The sequence below is a fragment of the Gorilla gorilla genome, chromosome 7 (genome assembly GCF_029281585.2).
Source record: "Gorilla gorilla gorilla isolate KB3781 chromosome 7, NHGRI_mGorGor1-v2.1_pri, whole genome shotgun sequence".
NCBI classification, from domain to species: Eukaryota; Metazoa; Chordata; class Mammalia; order Primates; family Hominidae; genus Gorilla; species Gorilla gorilla.
Window position 1 is genome coordinate 65,974,660 of NC_073231.2, and position 15,932 is coordinate 65,990,591.

Here is a 15,932-nt window from a genome sequence, read left to right on the forward strand (position 1 = left end):
ATCATGTGTTGCTTATCTAACTTCATTTAGTTGTCTACCTGTTTTTTTCTTGAAGTTCACTGAACTTGTTTAAAGGGATTGTTCTCAATTCCTTGTCAAACAGTTCCTAGATCTCCATTTCTCTAGGATCAACTATTGGAGCTTTATTATTCTTCTTTGGTAGTTTCATGTTACCACGACTCTTTGTGATCCTTATATTCTTGCATTGGTGACTGTGCATTTAAGGAAGCAATCAGGTATTCCAGCCTTTACAGGTTCACTTTGGCAGGGAAAGACCTTCACCCATCAGCCCAGCCTGGAGTTTTAGACAGACCAGCTGGTAGCATTCACAGGTAGGTTATGCTTTCTGTTAAGGTCTCCAACTGGGCAAGACATCTGCCCACGCTCTGATGTTGGGTGCAGCTGCAAGGTGGTCTGTGCAACCAGTAGATCTGCTGACCTGGCTGTAGTCAGGCAGAATTTCTGGTTGGGCTCCTGGCAAGATGGGGCCACTGGTTGGGCTCCACAATTGCCTCTGGTTGGGCAGAGTTATAGGCTGCTTTCCCTGGCCAAGAAGTGCTGCTGCTTGGACTTATGATTAGGCAGGGCTATAGGCTGAGTTCCACAATCAATCCTAGTCAGAGACCTAACCAATCTCTCTGGCCAGACAGTGCTCATAGCTGGTCTCCACATTCATGCAGGCTGAGCTCTGCAGTTGGGGTTAGCTGCAGCCTGGGCTCTGCAATTGGGTAGGGTCAAGGCTGTGTCTCACAGTTGAGCAGGGTTATTGGGTGGGTTGCCTGATAATGCAGAGCTGTTGCTGTGCTCCACAGTCAGTGAGGACCTCTACTGGGCTCTCAGTTTGGGAGAATCTGTAGATTGTGCCCTGCAGTTTGATGGGGTTATAGGCTGCACTCCACGATTAGGTGGGTTTGCTGTCTGGACTCCCTGCTCCATCAGGCTGTGCTCCACAATTTAGCAAGACCATAGGCTGGGTTTTATTGTCAGGTGGGGCTGTAGGCTAAACTTCACAGCTGAAAGGGGCCATAGACTGGGCTTCACAGTAGGCTGGATTGCTAGCCTAGCTCCCTGGTCAGGCAGGGAAACAGGCTTGCCCCATAATCAGTCAAGGTCACTGGCTGGGCTGCCTTCCCTGGTGGAATCACAGGCTGGGTTCTATGTCATGGCAGAGTCTTTGTCTAGGCTTCCTGATCAGGCAGGGCTGCAAGATATGCTCCAGAGTCAGGCAGGGTCATTGGCTTGGCTCATTGCTCAAGCAGGGCTGTAGGTTAGGCTCCATGGCTTGGCCTGACCACTGGCTTGGAACCCAAGACAGGCATAACTGCAGACTGTATTCTCTGGCCAGGCAGTACCACTAGTTTTGCTCCATGGTTAGGCAGAGACACTGACTAAGCTCTCTGGTTAGTCGGTGATAGTGCTAACAGCAGGGATGCAGTGCTATTGCCAAGTTCTGTGCACTGGTTGCTGTGAACGCCTGCCATGCTTCTTTGTTCCTGGCTGACCCCATAGAATCTAGCCCTGCCAAGTCCCTCAGTATACCCTGTAGGGGAAAGCAGAAGTAAGTTTCCCATGAAGCACCCCAAAATTTTGGAAAAGCTGGATGTCCATCTAGGACTAGCTTGGTATGATGCCATGCCAGCCTGAGGGAGAGGTGAAGCAGTCAAAGTGTAACTGCTTCTCTTACTCTTTTAATGAGACTTTTTCTCATTTCTGTGGGGTGCATCAGCCTCACCCCCAGTTTCTGGGATTTTCGCAAAGGCACTCTTCTCTGTAGATGATTGTTAGTCTTCCTGTGAGGAGTCCTGAAGCTAAGCAAATTCTATTCTATTATCTATTCTATCTATTATCTGATGTCATCTGAACTGGGGTTTTATTTCTGCAATTTATTTTCTATTTAAGGGGAACAACGTTATTAACTTTTCTTAATAAGTAGCTATAATTGAAAATTTGTAGAAGATGTCATTTAAAAAATATTTCAACTTTTGTAACTAATGAAAAAGTTTAAGTTAAATTGTCCCTAGGATCTGCCATCCACAGGAAAGTCAAACATGTCAACAAGGAACTGCTTAGTGCTGCCACTCCTAAACTTCTGAATGAAGTCAATGTAAAATGTTACCGATCTCCAAGTTTTAGGATTCCTAAAAAACAAAAAAAAAGGAAGAATGGAAAAGAAGATGAAGAAGGAAGAGGACAAGAAGGAGGAGAGAAAAGAAAGTCATACAGAGTTATGCCAAAATCAAAATGACATGCTAACACCCATCTAGCTAATGGCTAATAGTTTGTAGGCCCACATGGACATCTAACTTTTAAACATTGAAAAGACCCAGATAAACATTCTTGATATTACATACTCAACTGACTTGCTCTAGCTCAGCCAACCTAGTCTTGTTTTCCTATGTTCCTTCCTCCTACTCCAGCCTCCAGACATTTCTACACATACCCCCATGCCAGAAATAGCCACCCACCAGCCATCTGCCAAGCTGCCTTCCTGCCTTCATTCATCTGAAAAATTATCTTAAACCCCATCCTATCAGGAAGTCTACCACAATTTGTGGGCAGGATCATAAGAGTCAGCCTAAAGAGCATAATGATAAGAGTGTTTTATACTTTATATAAAGTGCATTGATGTTTAACTCTTTCAGTCTGCATAGTTATATTATAAGGTATTGTTGCACTCATTTTACAAAGGAGGAAATTAAAGCTTACAAATGTTAAGTGCTTTATCCATATTTCCTTATATAGTAAAGAGCAGATTTGGAGGTGAAATATAGGTCTTCTCATTGCTGGTGATATAAATTGTTTTTACAAAGGCAAAACTGTATTATCCATTTCAATCCTAAGGAGCATAAGGGATATTCAATGATTAGGCAAGTGCCCTGGGAGTTCACAACAAATGTTAAACCTTTTCATCTACAAAATTAATTGACTTCATACAATAGTAAATCAGAAGCAGAAAGCGACTTTCTAGGAGTGAACGGCATAAGCACTAACTTTTTCCCAGCAATGGAGAATACTATTTAGCGTTTCAATTTGCAAAAATGCAATAAAAAGCCCAACTAAATTTCTGGGCAGGTTTATAAGTAAGTAATATTAATATAAGATACATGGATGCCTTTATGATTCCCTTAGAGTGAGAAGGATCACAAGAAAAATTCAACAATGAACGCCCCCAAGATAAAGCAGTCAATATTAAACAAATTTCAGCAAAGTCATTTTTATTAAATTTTCATGATTTCAATGGATATTTATGAGTGTCTAGTCTATGTCAGGCAATAAACAGATTCAAGGGTTAGCAAGTGAACTAGGTCTAGTCCCTGTTCTCTAGAAACTCCTCTCTGCCTACTCTCTCCAACTTTCTGCCATAATGGACATTTTGCTTTTAATTTTGCCTTGATTGTTTTCCTGAGGATGTTTAATTTCCTTCATTTTGGCTCTTAGTGACATTCTAGGTGCAACCATAGAGCTGAACTCTATAGTCTATAGAGGGTATATATCAAAATTGCTACAAAGCCACTGACACCATTTTGCAAGCCCTTTTTGAAACTAGAATCCTCTTCTCTTATGAAGCCCTACAACCAAGTTCCTCTTCAAGGCCTATGACTGGGTCAGGAGAATATTACAGTTACCCTGCATTGTCACCTACCATATGAACAGTTATATAAAAGGAAATTTTCACTGTTCTGACAATAAGATAGTCAATGTCTCAAGAGCCACTTGGATGGTGGCTCTTCCATTCCAAGGATTTGGTCTCATGACATAGCCTCAAATCCAAATTTATATTGGGCCAGTTCTTATTTATCTTCAGCAAGTTATAGAAATCATGGAAGATTTCATGGAGAAATAGAAACTTGAATTAAAAATAACAAAATATGATCAAGATAATAAGAGCAGAGCAGGACTTCTGAAATAGCAGACGGAGACCCTCCATAAATCTAGTGCCCCACCAAAGCAATAAAAAAATTATTGAAATGAAATTATCTAGAACTCTGAAAATTAATCAAAGGATTATAACAAATTGAGGAGCATGTATTCAATGAAAACGACGAACATTGGTAGAAACATAAGGGTACCTTATAAGTACTTTGATCTACTCTCTACCACCCTCCCCAACTCCACAATAGTCTTGAAAACTGGCAACCTTGCAACCACAGTAACTATTAAAACCAACAGTAAGGTGATCTACACCTAAACACAACACAGTAAAATTTTTGAAAGCCAAAAACAAGCAGAGAATCTTGAAAGCAGCAGAAGATAAACAACTTATCATATGTACAGGATCTTTAATAAGGTTAACTTCTGACTTCTCATCAGAAATCATAAAGGCCATAAAGAAGTGGGATGACATATTCAAAGTACTGAAAGAAAAAAACTGTCAACCAAGACTTGCATATGCAAATTAAGACTTTCCTAGATAAACAAAAATAGAGAATTCATCACTAGCAGACCTGCCCTACAAGAAATACCAAAGGGAACTCTTCAGTCTGATTTGAAAGGACACTAGAAGGTAACTTAAATCCATACCAGCAAGGAAGTTAAAAGGTAACTCAAAAAACGGGAGAAAAAATTGTAAAACATATTTTTTTATTTGTTATCTTGGGGCTGTTCATTGTTGAATAAACATATTTGTTATCGATATGATAACAGATTCATATTGGGAATATATAAAGAACTCTTAAACTCATTAATAAAAAGACAAATGATCCAATTAAAAATGGGCAAATCATTGCTTCTCAGCCTTTTGGCTAAGATCAAGTATAAATATGGGCAAGTCATTTGAATAGATATTTCTCCAGTGAAAACACACCAATGGCCAATAAGCATATGAAAAGGTGCTCAACATCATTAGTCATTAAGGAAATACATATCAAAATCACAATAAGATACTATTTCGCATCCACTAGGATGGTTAGAATCAAAAAACAGATAATATCAAATGTCGATAAAGATGTGGAGAAAGATGAAACCTTGTACATTGCTTGTAGAAGTGTAAAAACGGTGCAGCTACTTTGGAAAACAGTTTGGCAGTTCCTCAAAGTGTTAAACATATGATTCAGAAATTTTACTCCTAGGTATATACCCAAGTTTATGTGTGAAATGATACATATATAGTGAAACAATAACATGTTGACACAAAAACTTGTACATAGATGTTCATAGCTGCATCGTTCACAACAGCTGAAAATGAAAACAACTCAAATCTGTATCAACTGATAAATGGATAAATAAAATGTGGTTCATTCATATAATAGGATATTATTTAACCATAAAAAAGAATAAAGTACTGATACATGCTACAACACTGATTAAGCTTTAAAGCATTCTTTATGCTACGTAAAATAAGTCAGACAAAAATACTCCATGTTGCATGATTCCATTTACGTGAAATGTCCAGAACAGGCAAATGTGTAGAGACAGAAAGTAGATTACTAGTTTCCTAAAGCTGGGAGATAGGAAAATGGAGAGTTTCTGCTAATGGGTACTGGCCTTCTTTTTGGAGTGATGAAATTGTTCTAAAATTAGATTGTGGTGATTGTTTAGTACATTCACAGGGTTGTACACTTTATACACTTTAAATGGGTAAATGTTTTTTTACCCTGATTTGATCATTATACAATATATGTATGTATTGGAGCATCACACTGTACCCCATAAATATATACAATTATGTGTCAATTAAAAAGAAAACTTTAAAACAAAAAAATTAAAAAATAATAAAAAATGAATGAATGTTATGTTATGAATGTTAGAGTGAATTATATTGCAAAAAACCACTTTTAACAAAAAGAAATGAAGACAAGTTCCATAGATCCACAGTTATATACTCTCACTTGCACAAATAAACTGATAAATTTTAATTAAAATTATTAAATATGTTGTATGGCAGAAATAGATAACATGATTTGGGATGTCATAAGGATTTAATAACCATTAAAATTTACCAGTGTTTACTATGTTTTTGGAGGCAATGTGCTATGTAAATCAGATACTTTTACACCATAGTTTTTCAAAATGGATTAAGAGTAATACCATTTCCCAGAGTTTGTCATAGGAAAATAGGTAGCTTTGGTTAAAAAAATAAGAGGAAAGCTAAGGTTAAAACTATGTTCATTGCAGCATTATTTATAATAGTAAAAACTTGAAAGCCATTTAAATGTCCAACACCACCAAAGTGTTCTATTTATTCATAGTACATTACTTAGTATCTAATCAATACAAATTTTAAGTTAGAAGACTATGTAATGGCCATATTGCATGTAATACAGGGTGCTACAAAATTGCCTATGTAGTGCAATATTAATAGCAAACATTTATTGAGCATTTCAGATACTACATTGAGGATTAATTAATTTAATCCTCATTCTAACCCTACGAAGTAAAGATTATTGAGGAAAGTGAGCCACAGAAAGGTTAAATAATATGTCCAGGTCACCATGCTTGTAAATGGCAAAGTCAGCATTTGAATCTTGACCATTTGACCGTTTCACCCATGTCTCAGTCATTAGGCCTGCACCACCTTTCCATCATACCATCATGCTCCATCATATGTGTTAGTGTGCTTGTGGAAAACATGTATGGGTATGAACAAAGACTGAGACAGATGTTCAAAAATGGAAATACTCAACTTGACAATAGGATTAATAGTAAATTATTCCACTCTAATTTTTAAATGTTCTAAAATGCATATAGTTTTTTGCCTTTATACAAATAAAAAAATGAAGAAGAAACAAAAATCCTACGTCCCTGTTGTTATTACTGTTTCCCAGCTCCCATGGGATAAAACATGCCACATATACCAAGCAAATTTAATGTAAATGCAATACCAAAAGAACAACAAAAAATTACATCCCATTTCATCTTCGGGGATGTATATCACAATATATCTTAGCAAACAAGTTATAGCTGTATCATTTTTACCTTGAATATATCTGCAGTGTTAGGGTTAAACAGCTGGTGTTTCCCAGATCCCAAAATAATAGGACCTGAACATTTTGTTTCTCCATAGACATAAAGGAACACTGTTGCCGTGGTGCCGGCATTTTCAAGATCCCCAGTGACAATGGTCACCTTCCAGTCTCCATCTGCAAAGGAAAAAGGAGATCAATATAAAAGTATAGAGGAAAAACACATTAATATTAGGAAAATAAGGATTTCTACTTAATCTACTTGGTTATGAAATGAATAGTTTGTGAAATCAAGTACTAAAATAATTGCTTATCATGGATTTCCTCCTTGAATGCTAGCATATAAAAAAGTTTTGGAAATATTGTAGCTTAATTACAAAACAAATAGTAGTGGGCTTTTTAGAACAATACATATTTTGGGCAAAACAATGGAGTTGGAGGCATTTAGCACTAAGTGTTTAGCTGAAATACTTAGGAGTTTATTTAGGCAAATAACTGTCAAATTTGGGAATGGGAATGGATGACAGGCATCCTGATAACCTGATGTTAAGGCATCATCTGTACTAGAGAAGAGTCCTATCAAGCTACACTAGTAACACAGTTTGGTGATCCTAGCAGATAGTGCTAAGGATGTAGAAGATATAAAAACAAGGCAAAAAAGAACTAACTTTCTTTCTCATGAAAAATTGCTGGAGTTCCCTGAAAGTTGGAACAAACCAACAAGTAAGGAAGAAAATGCTGTACTGGATAAATAGGTCTTGGCAAAAGGAGTTGGGCTTGGGGAGGGAGGATGAAGAAAAGACACGTTTGAAATAGAGAAAGACAATGCATCATGCAAGCAGAAGGGATCATTGAGCTTCCTGCTGCAGTGATACTGAGAGCACAGAAAGGCTGAGACAAGCAGAGCATGACAAGAAACAACTTAAAAAGATCTATGAGTTGTTTTATGATTGGTTTAGTTAGAAAGACAAAATAAGTCTTCATTTTATTATTTTGTGCACTTCTTTGGGAAACTACATCATCAACCCACAGCAATGAACCCCTCTCACCCTGAGTCCACACCACACAGCCAAGCACAGCAAAGGACAAAGTCCTGCCAGTTAGAACTCTGTGCAGTGCGTGCACCTCTACTCATCACAGCCTGTCCCTAGAGTGCAGGGGTAATCTGAAGATGTTGTTACTGTTGTTTTCTAAGGCCCCATAAACCTACAACCTTGTATTTTTTATATTTCCAAAATACAATTAAAACCACCACTATTCTGCCCACCAAGTTCTCAGTAATTCTTTCATTAAGATGCGATTTTCTTTTTAAAACACAATGCTACTCCCCACCCGCCACTGTCTGTATATACATAAACATCATTTGAAGATCTCTCAACAGTTTGATAAAACTTGCATCAAATAAATTTTGCATAATGTCATCTTTGTTAAGAAAGATGGACCCAGTACCTCAGTACCAAAAGCCAAAGGGGCAGCAGAACTCAAAAGGGGGCACTGCTACTTCTACCCTGCAGCCAGCCAGCTTTCAGGAACTACAGTTCATGTGGGAAAATAAGAAACATGCAAATCTAAAACTAAGTCCCACTGAGAATCCTATCATAACTTAATTCTTACAGAAAACCTCACACCTGTGCTTTGATGCATAATTCAAGAAGTTGAAGGATCTCTTTCCTTTTTTGTAGATCTTCTTTCCTATCTCATCCTTATCTCCTTCTCCGGCCATCTGGGCCTGCTGTCATGCTATCATTGGGGGAGGGACGGGAATAAGTTTGCATAGAAGCTTGGATGTCTTGTTTACTGAAATAGAGGCAAATAGCAAGGAACCACTGATTCATATAATATGTCTGTGTTCCTCCTTTATGGAATTATCATGTCACGATGACATAGGCCTTAAGGGTGGAATAACTAATGAACATCATCTGCAGTTATTTTTATTCACTTTCAAGTTTTCCTAAGCATATTTTTCTTTTTTGCAACTGGAAAAAAAATAAATTTTATATTTCATCCTTTAAAAATCTAATCACTTAACTTCTCTAAGAATGTTTCACTACCTAAAATACAAAATAGTTGAGAACACTTGTAGAAAATAACATAGAGGAACATTCTGAGTTTATATTTAAATTAAAAGTTCCACTGCCTTATGAAATAATTTATTTATAACAAAGCTAAAAATATGTTTACAGTTTTTGTATTGCTTGTATGTGTGCCAAAATTACAAGTATTTGTCTGTAATTTTCTATTGCAAAACTTTTTTCGCCAAAAAAATCAAAAGAATATGACTTCAGATATTTTATCTATACGTCTCTTTTTTTTTCCTTTGCCTTATAGCTGCTGTCTATTCAACCCCAAGGACTCATATCAAAAAATGTTGTCATCTGTTAATCCCTTTGGAAAATGACTTCTATTAGAGTTTTCAAAGGAAGAAGGAAAATTCCATGTAATTGAAGTCTAAATATTTATCTTATATTTACAATGTTGTGAAAGGTTTAAAAAAAGTTCGTTGACTATGCAATAAGCCATTACTGACAATTTACCTCAGGCTGTGCCCTTTCATTCTCTTTTCCAAGCTTAAATTGGGGGAGATACTATAGCAATGTCTTTCATTTAAATAAACCCTACTGTAGATAAAAGGAAATTTTCTTGGAAACCACAGCCTTAGGAGGCTTACTTTTCTTTTGTGTTAAAAATCCTTTTAAAGTAGTTTGGATATACTCTATGATCTCCAAATATTCCGTAATAAATTCGGATTTCTTCTCAATAATGAAGTAAAGTCTAACAGGATCTTCCATATTTACAATGAGAAGTATGTGCTCTGCCATTTCCATTCTCATGCAACCACGTGCAATCAGTATATGTAAAACTGACCTAGAGAATTCCGAACTTCAGCCTACAGTTGTTCCTCAGTATCTGTGGAGGACTGGTTCCAGAAACCCCCATAGATACCAACGCCAATAGATGCCCAAGTCCCTGATATACAATGGTGTAGTATTTCTGTATAACATACACACATCCTTTTGTATACTTTAAATCATGTCTAGATTACCTCTAATACCTAATACTATATAAATGCAATGTAAATAGTTGTTAGAATGTATTGTTTAGGTAACAATGACAAGAAAAAAGTCTGTACGTGTTCAGTACAGACACTACCTTCCTTTTTAAAAATATTTTTATCTGCTGTTGGTTGAATCCATGAATGTGGAACATCAAGTGTAATGTAGGCCAACAATTGGAATTAAATTAATATCTGTTGACAAGTTGACTTACAGGTATTGCGTCCACATTATGCACATTGTGTTTAACATTCGAGAGGCTCTAAGGGAAGAAGTGAGTTCGATGATCAATCAAACCACACAGTTTATATGTCTTACCTAACACCAAGTTTACTAATGATTCACTAGCAGGACAGAGGACAAGCATTCTTCCCTTGCAGACATCATAGTCCAGAGGGTGGCAAACTATGGCCCATGGGCCAAATCCAGCCTGCCACCTGTTTTTGTAATTAAGTTTCATTGGAATGATGCCATGCTCATTTGTTTATGTATTGTACATGGGTGCTTTCACACTACAACAACAGAGTCGAGTAGTTGCAACAGAGACCATATGGCCTGAAAAGCCTAACCCAGGCTCATCAGCTGGCAGCATGGGGGAGATATCTCTTCAGATGTCTGCAATTGTAGCACTAACTAAAGTTGTGTGAGAAGCTCCACGCAAAAAATCACCTAGCTGAGCCATGTTAACCCACTGAAAGGTAAAGATAATAACAAATTATTGTTTTCAGCCACCGAGTTTGGGAGTGGTTTTTCACATGGCAATAGATAACTAGAATAGCTGCTGAAAGCATTTCACAGATAAGGGCTCTCCATTATCTTTTTACTTATAAATACCATTAGCATTTCTATCAGGATGTCTAGTTATTAGCATGTATGCAAGGGGATTTGACTGAGTCACCTCTTTCATGTATCCCTGGTAGAAGAAAAAATTAGATTGCAGACCTGTCATTAACTGTTTCCTTCCCAATGTTTTCTTATCAATTGGAAGTGTATTCTCAGGAAAGCATGATTGAGTTATTTTGGTGAGCAAAGTTGCTACAGCTAGTGAAGTTCAATAGCCCTTCCTTCGATCATAACATTTTTTCTTTACCTTATTCTGTGTATTCTGTTACAGGGGTTACATGCATTTGACTTTGTAGTTCAGAAAATTAACCCTGTTTTTGAATATAGAAACACCTGTGTCTAGACACGTTTTCAGATACTTGGCAACTACCCACTGAATACTCAAAACAAATGCAGAGAGGATGCATGTAAATTAAGCTCTTACATGCAATTGTTAGTTGGGCATACTGAGGGAAAACACTCTTCACATCTGCTTGCCCTAAGTCACTGCAATTCAATAATAAAAATGATGGGACAGTCTGCTTTGCCTCATTGGACAGCAGACATGTTCCCATGACTCTTACCTTGACAGAGGAGGACACAGGAAGATTCAGTGAAAGCGAAAAAACCCAGCGCGTCTCTGCAGACTGCAGCCTCTTACTTCCCTGACTACAATAATCAGGAGTGGATTAAGACAGCCTAAAAAGACCAAGAGCCCTGTTTGTGAAATGTTTGTTTGGTTCTTACTTGGCGGAGAAGTCGAGGGTTGTGGCAGGGAAAGATGGAGGAGAACTGCAGGTGACTTGGGGGGATAAAGTTCAAAAGTTGAACAGATCCACCTCCAAAAAAGCCCTGTGAGAGTCCCCCAGATTTTAGGTGGTGAGGAGAGGTCGGAATAAATAAAACTTTCTCTATCATTACATCCATGCTGACGTAATATTACATATAGATTGGTATGCCTGTCAAATGTCTAATCTAGCTCTTTTTGTAATATTGATGCCCACTGCCCATAACACCCACCTCCAAGTAGCCACTGACCCCTTCTACAGCCTCCCTCTCACACAGCGACCTTCCTTTGTGCCAGCCTTCAGCTATCCTAAAAGGCTCCTTTCTTCCTCCATGACTTGGACTAAAATCTTTTAGCCAAAATGTCCTCTCTTTCACCTCTCTCCTCTCACTGGTGAACATCCTAGCTCAAAGGTCACCTTCTCTTAAGAAGCATTAACATGGCTGGGCGTGGTGGCTCACGCCTGTAATCCCAGCACTTTGGGAGGCTGAGGTGGGCGGATCACAAGGTCAGGAGTTCGAGACCAGCCTGGCCAATATGGTGAAACTCCATCTCTACTAAAAATAGAAAAATTAGCCGGGCATGGTGATGCATGCCCGTAGTCCCAGCTACTCAGGAGGCTGAAGGAGAAGAATTGCTTGAACCCGGGAGGTGGAGGTTTCAGTGAGCCAAGATCATGTCACTGCACTCCAGCCTGGGCAACAGAGTGAGACTCCATCTCACAAAAAAAAAAAAAAAAAACAAGAAGAAGTATTAACAAACATTCCTCCTTGTAACCAGAATGAACCACCCTCCCTCTCATGCCTATACTGGACCCTGGCACACTTCAACATTTGGACATGCAAATAAGTGCCTTGATAGATCAGGACCCTCTCCACCCAGACTGTAAGCCCCTGAAGGGCAAATTTTGGCCTTAAATGTCTCTGTACTCTCAGTGCCTAATACAACACTTGGCACATAATAGCCTTTCAAAAAACGAATGGGTGATTTATGAAACGTTTTGGGATCCGTTAAAATGTATTTTGAAAAGCAAGGCTACCTGTATGAGGAAGGATATTCAAGATACTATTAAGATTATTTCAGCACAATATATAACTATTTATCAATTAACAAAAACAAGTCCTTCTGATGATGTGTCATTAGTGTCATTTTTCATACAAAGGACAAGGATATTGTTATTTGCCTCATAATTGATCTTATTATTAGCACAAAGATAATGGAAACAATATTGACCTTGTATGATCCACATTTTCAAGGTCATGTAAATATATTTAAATGAGATTTAGCAAAGATACTGTAAACAAGACAGATTATTCTAATTTTTATTAATTTTATCTCCAAATAATTCTATGTATATAAATTCACAAGTCCTTCAAAATACAACCTCATAAGAGGATCATGAGTTTTTTTTTAATTTTTAAGTGCTTTACAAATATTTTTATTCTTTGAGGAGACAAATATCATTAATCCTATTATACATGTAAAGCAATAGAGAAATTCTGTGCTGACTACCACAGGAGTTGGGATAAATTTGACACCGAATTAGAAACAGTTATGCTTCCTAGATTAAAATGGTTTCGACCAGTGCTCAATTTTCTCCACTTTAAGTCCAGAAAACAACCATAAAACATTATCAGAAATGAATCTGTTACCTATTTTATCTTGATATTGGTCTAAGATGAATCTCTTGTTATTCCTGTGATTATTTACCACCGATTATTGTATGATGTAGTAAAGAGTGACAGAGTCAGCCAACCGCGTGGGAAGTGCTTGCTGTAGTCCAAACACATGCACAGTGGGACTACAGCCACAGCACTCAAGACAGGGATAGGTTCCATTACAAGTGAAACATACAGTTTAAAAGCTAATGTTTATTGGATACATAAGATGTATTAGGCTCCGTTCAAGGTGCTTTATGGATATTATTTAATTCTCACAATAATCCTAAGAGTTTCTACTATTACCTACATTTTATCGGAAAGAAACCGAGGCACAAAGAAATACAGTGAGTTCCCAAGCCATGCAGTGAGTAAGTGGTGCAGTCAAGATTCAGAAACTGCACTGCTAACCAGAACACTCAGCAGCCGCTGAGCAGCAGCACTGCTAACCAGAACACTCAACACCTGCATGAGAGAGCTTGTCGTATCACTATTCAGGTAGGACAACTATAGTGCAGTTTACCATGCATCCCCTGCCTATTTAGTACATTCAACTCCACCTCAAATCTTGACCCTTAACAGGGAGGAGAGTGTAACAGTTAAATATCAAATTCTTTCCAGGTGCCCTAGGTTCCCTGTGATCATTTTCAACCTGGATTCTAGCAGCTCAGCCTTGGCATTTCCACCTTGTCCTCATCCCAAATTCCCTTCCTGTGTATCCTTGATACTTGCTGCCAAACCTCTTCCACGTCCCATTGCCTCTTTAATCACCCACCTTATCTTGGCTTATATGGAAAACTTGACTTGCCTTCCTTTGACTATAGTTATCTTTTGGTGTTCCAGGGAGATTAGTTCCAGGACGCCCCCTCATATCAAAATCCAAAGATGCTCAAGTCCCTTATAGAAAATGGCCTAGTTGGCCAAGAATAGTAGCTCACATCTGTAGTCCCAGTGCTTTGGCAGGCCAAGGTGGGAAGATCAAGCCCATTCTGGGCAATACAGTGAGATCTTGTCTCTACAATTTCTTTTTAATTAGCTGGGCATGGTGGCATATGCCCATAGTCCCAGCTGCTCAGGAGGCCGAGGTAGAAGGATCCCTTGAGGCCAAGAGGTCAAGGCGGCAGTGAGCTATGATCATGCCACTGCACTCTACCCTGGGTGACAGAGCAATACCCTGTCTCTAAAAAATAAACTAACCAAACAAAAACAACAACAAAATGGCACAATATTTGCATATAACCTATGCACATCCTCCCATATACATTAAATCTTCTCTAGATTACTTATAACTAACACAGTATAAATGCTGTATAAATAGTATTTTTTAAATGTGTATTACTTTCTGTTGTTACATTGTTATTTTTTATTGTTTGGGTTTTTTTCTGGAACTTTTCAATCTGTGGTTGTTGGAATCTGGGGATGTAGGACCTGCAAGTACAGAAGGCCAACTGCATTTGCTAACAATTCCTGAGTTCTTTGTGTCCCAACATCCTAAGCAATCTACTAGGTTCAAATCTACTTTCAGACCCACATTACTGTGTGTTGGTCATTAGGAGAGAAATTCATGATCTTCAATATATTTAGAATCCAAGTCTTGACCTATGTATGCAGGTCTATATGAGCCTATCCACTACCAATTCTACTGCTACCATGATCTATTCCCGCATAACGAACTATCCTAAAACTTGATGGCACAAAACAATGACAATCATTTCTTATGCCCTTGAAAGTGCAATTTGGACCAGGCTTAGCAGGGAAGGATTATCTCTGCTCCACATAGTGTCAACTGGGGCAGTTCAGCTGTGGCTGGGAGGATTTGCTTCCAAGATGGCTCTCTCAATGTGACTGGCAAGGTGGTGCTGGCTGCAAGCACAGCCAGGGGTCAGAGCAATGGCCTTCATTCCTTTCCATGCAGACTTCTCTATAAGGTCCAAGCTTTCTCACAGGACAGTGGCTGGATTCTAAAGACTAACATTCCCAGAAAGTGAGCCAGGCAGAAGTGGTATCATCTTTTATGACCTAATAGTGTATAGCAAAAATGTCACATAGTATCATTTCTGCTTTACACAGTTAGTCAAGGCAGTTTCAAATGCCTGCCCAAGTTGATTCCACCTTTTGTTGAGTTCAGAAGAGCACAGGAAATGCTGCAGTTACAGACATTTTTAGCAAACAGTCTCCCACATCCTCCTTCCCAGACTTCCCCATCTCCACGCCTCTCTGACCACTTTTGCAGCAGAACCACTATTTTCTAGGTTAGCAGTTCTCAACTGTGGGTGAGTTTGCCCCTTGGAGACATTTGTTGATGTCTGGAGACATTTTTTTTTTTTTGTCATCACAACTAGGTGCATGCTGTTGACATCCAGTGGGTGAGTAGAACCCAGGAAAGCTGCCAAACACCCTAATATTTATGACAGTCCCCCACAATAAAAAGTTATCCAAGCTGAAATGTCAGTAGTCCCAAGGTTTAGAAAACTTGCTTCAGATTAAGAAGACATACTCTGATTGAGTAAGTCTATTTCACCCCAAACCCTTCTATGCTTTCTGTAAATTATTTATAAACACAAAGCGATTGAGGAATAGGCTTTTGATGGTGATGTTTCTGCAAGGCTATTGGATATTTGAAGATGCTGAGTGTATTTTATTACTGTTTCAGTGTCAAATCCATTCTGTTCCACTGCTATGTTGAGTTATGGGTATTTTGTCTCAAACC

At 38.3% G+C, this 15,932-nt stretch overlaps 1 protein-coding gene across 1 annotated transcript in view; it reads right to left on the bottom strand.

Annotated features, from left to right (window-relative positions):
• RP1 (RP1 axonemal microtubule associated) overlaps positions 1-15,932 on the bottom strand; it is a 274,928-nt gene that overhangs the window by 79,024 nt on the left and 179,972 nt on the right. Inside the window, exon 24 of the mRNA XM_055348747.2 lies at positions 6,916-7,079. Within this exon, the coding sequence (XP_055204722.2) occupies positions 6,916-7,079 (164 nt within the window). The remainder of the gene's footprint in view (positions 1-6,915; positions 7,080-15,932) is intronic.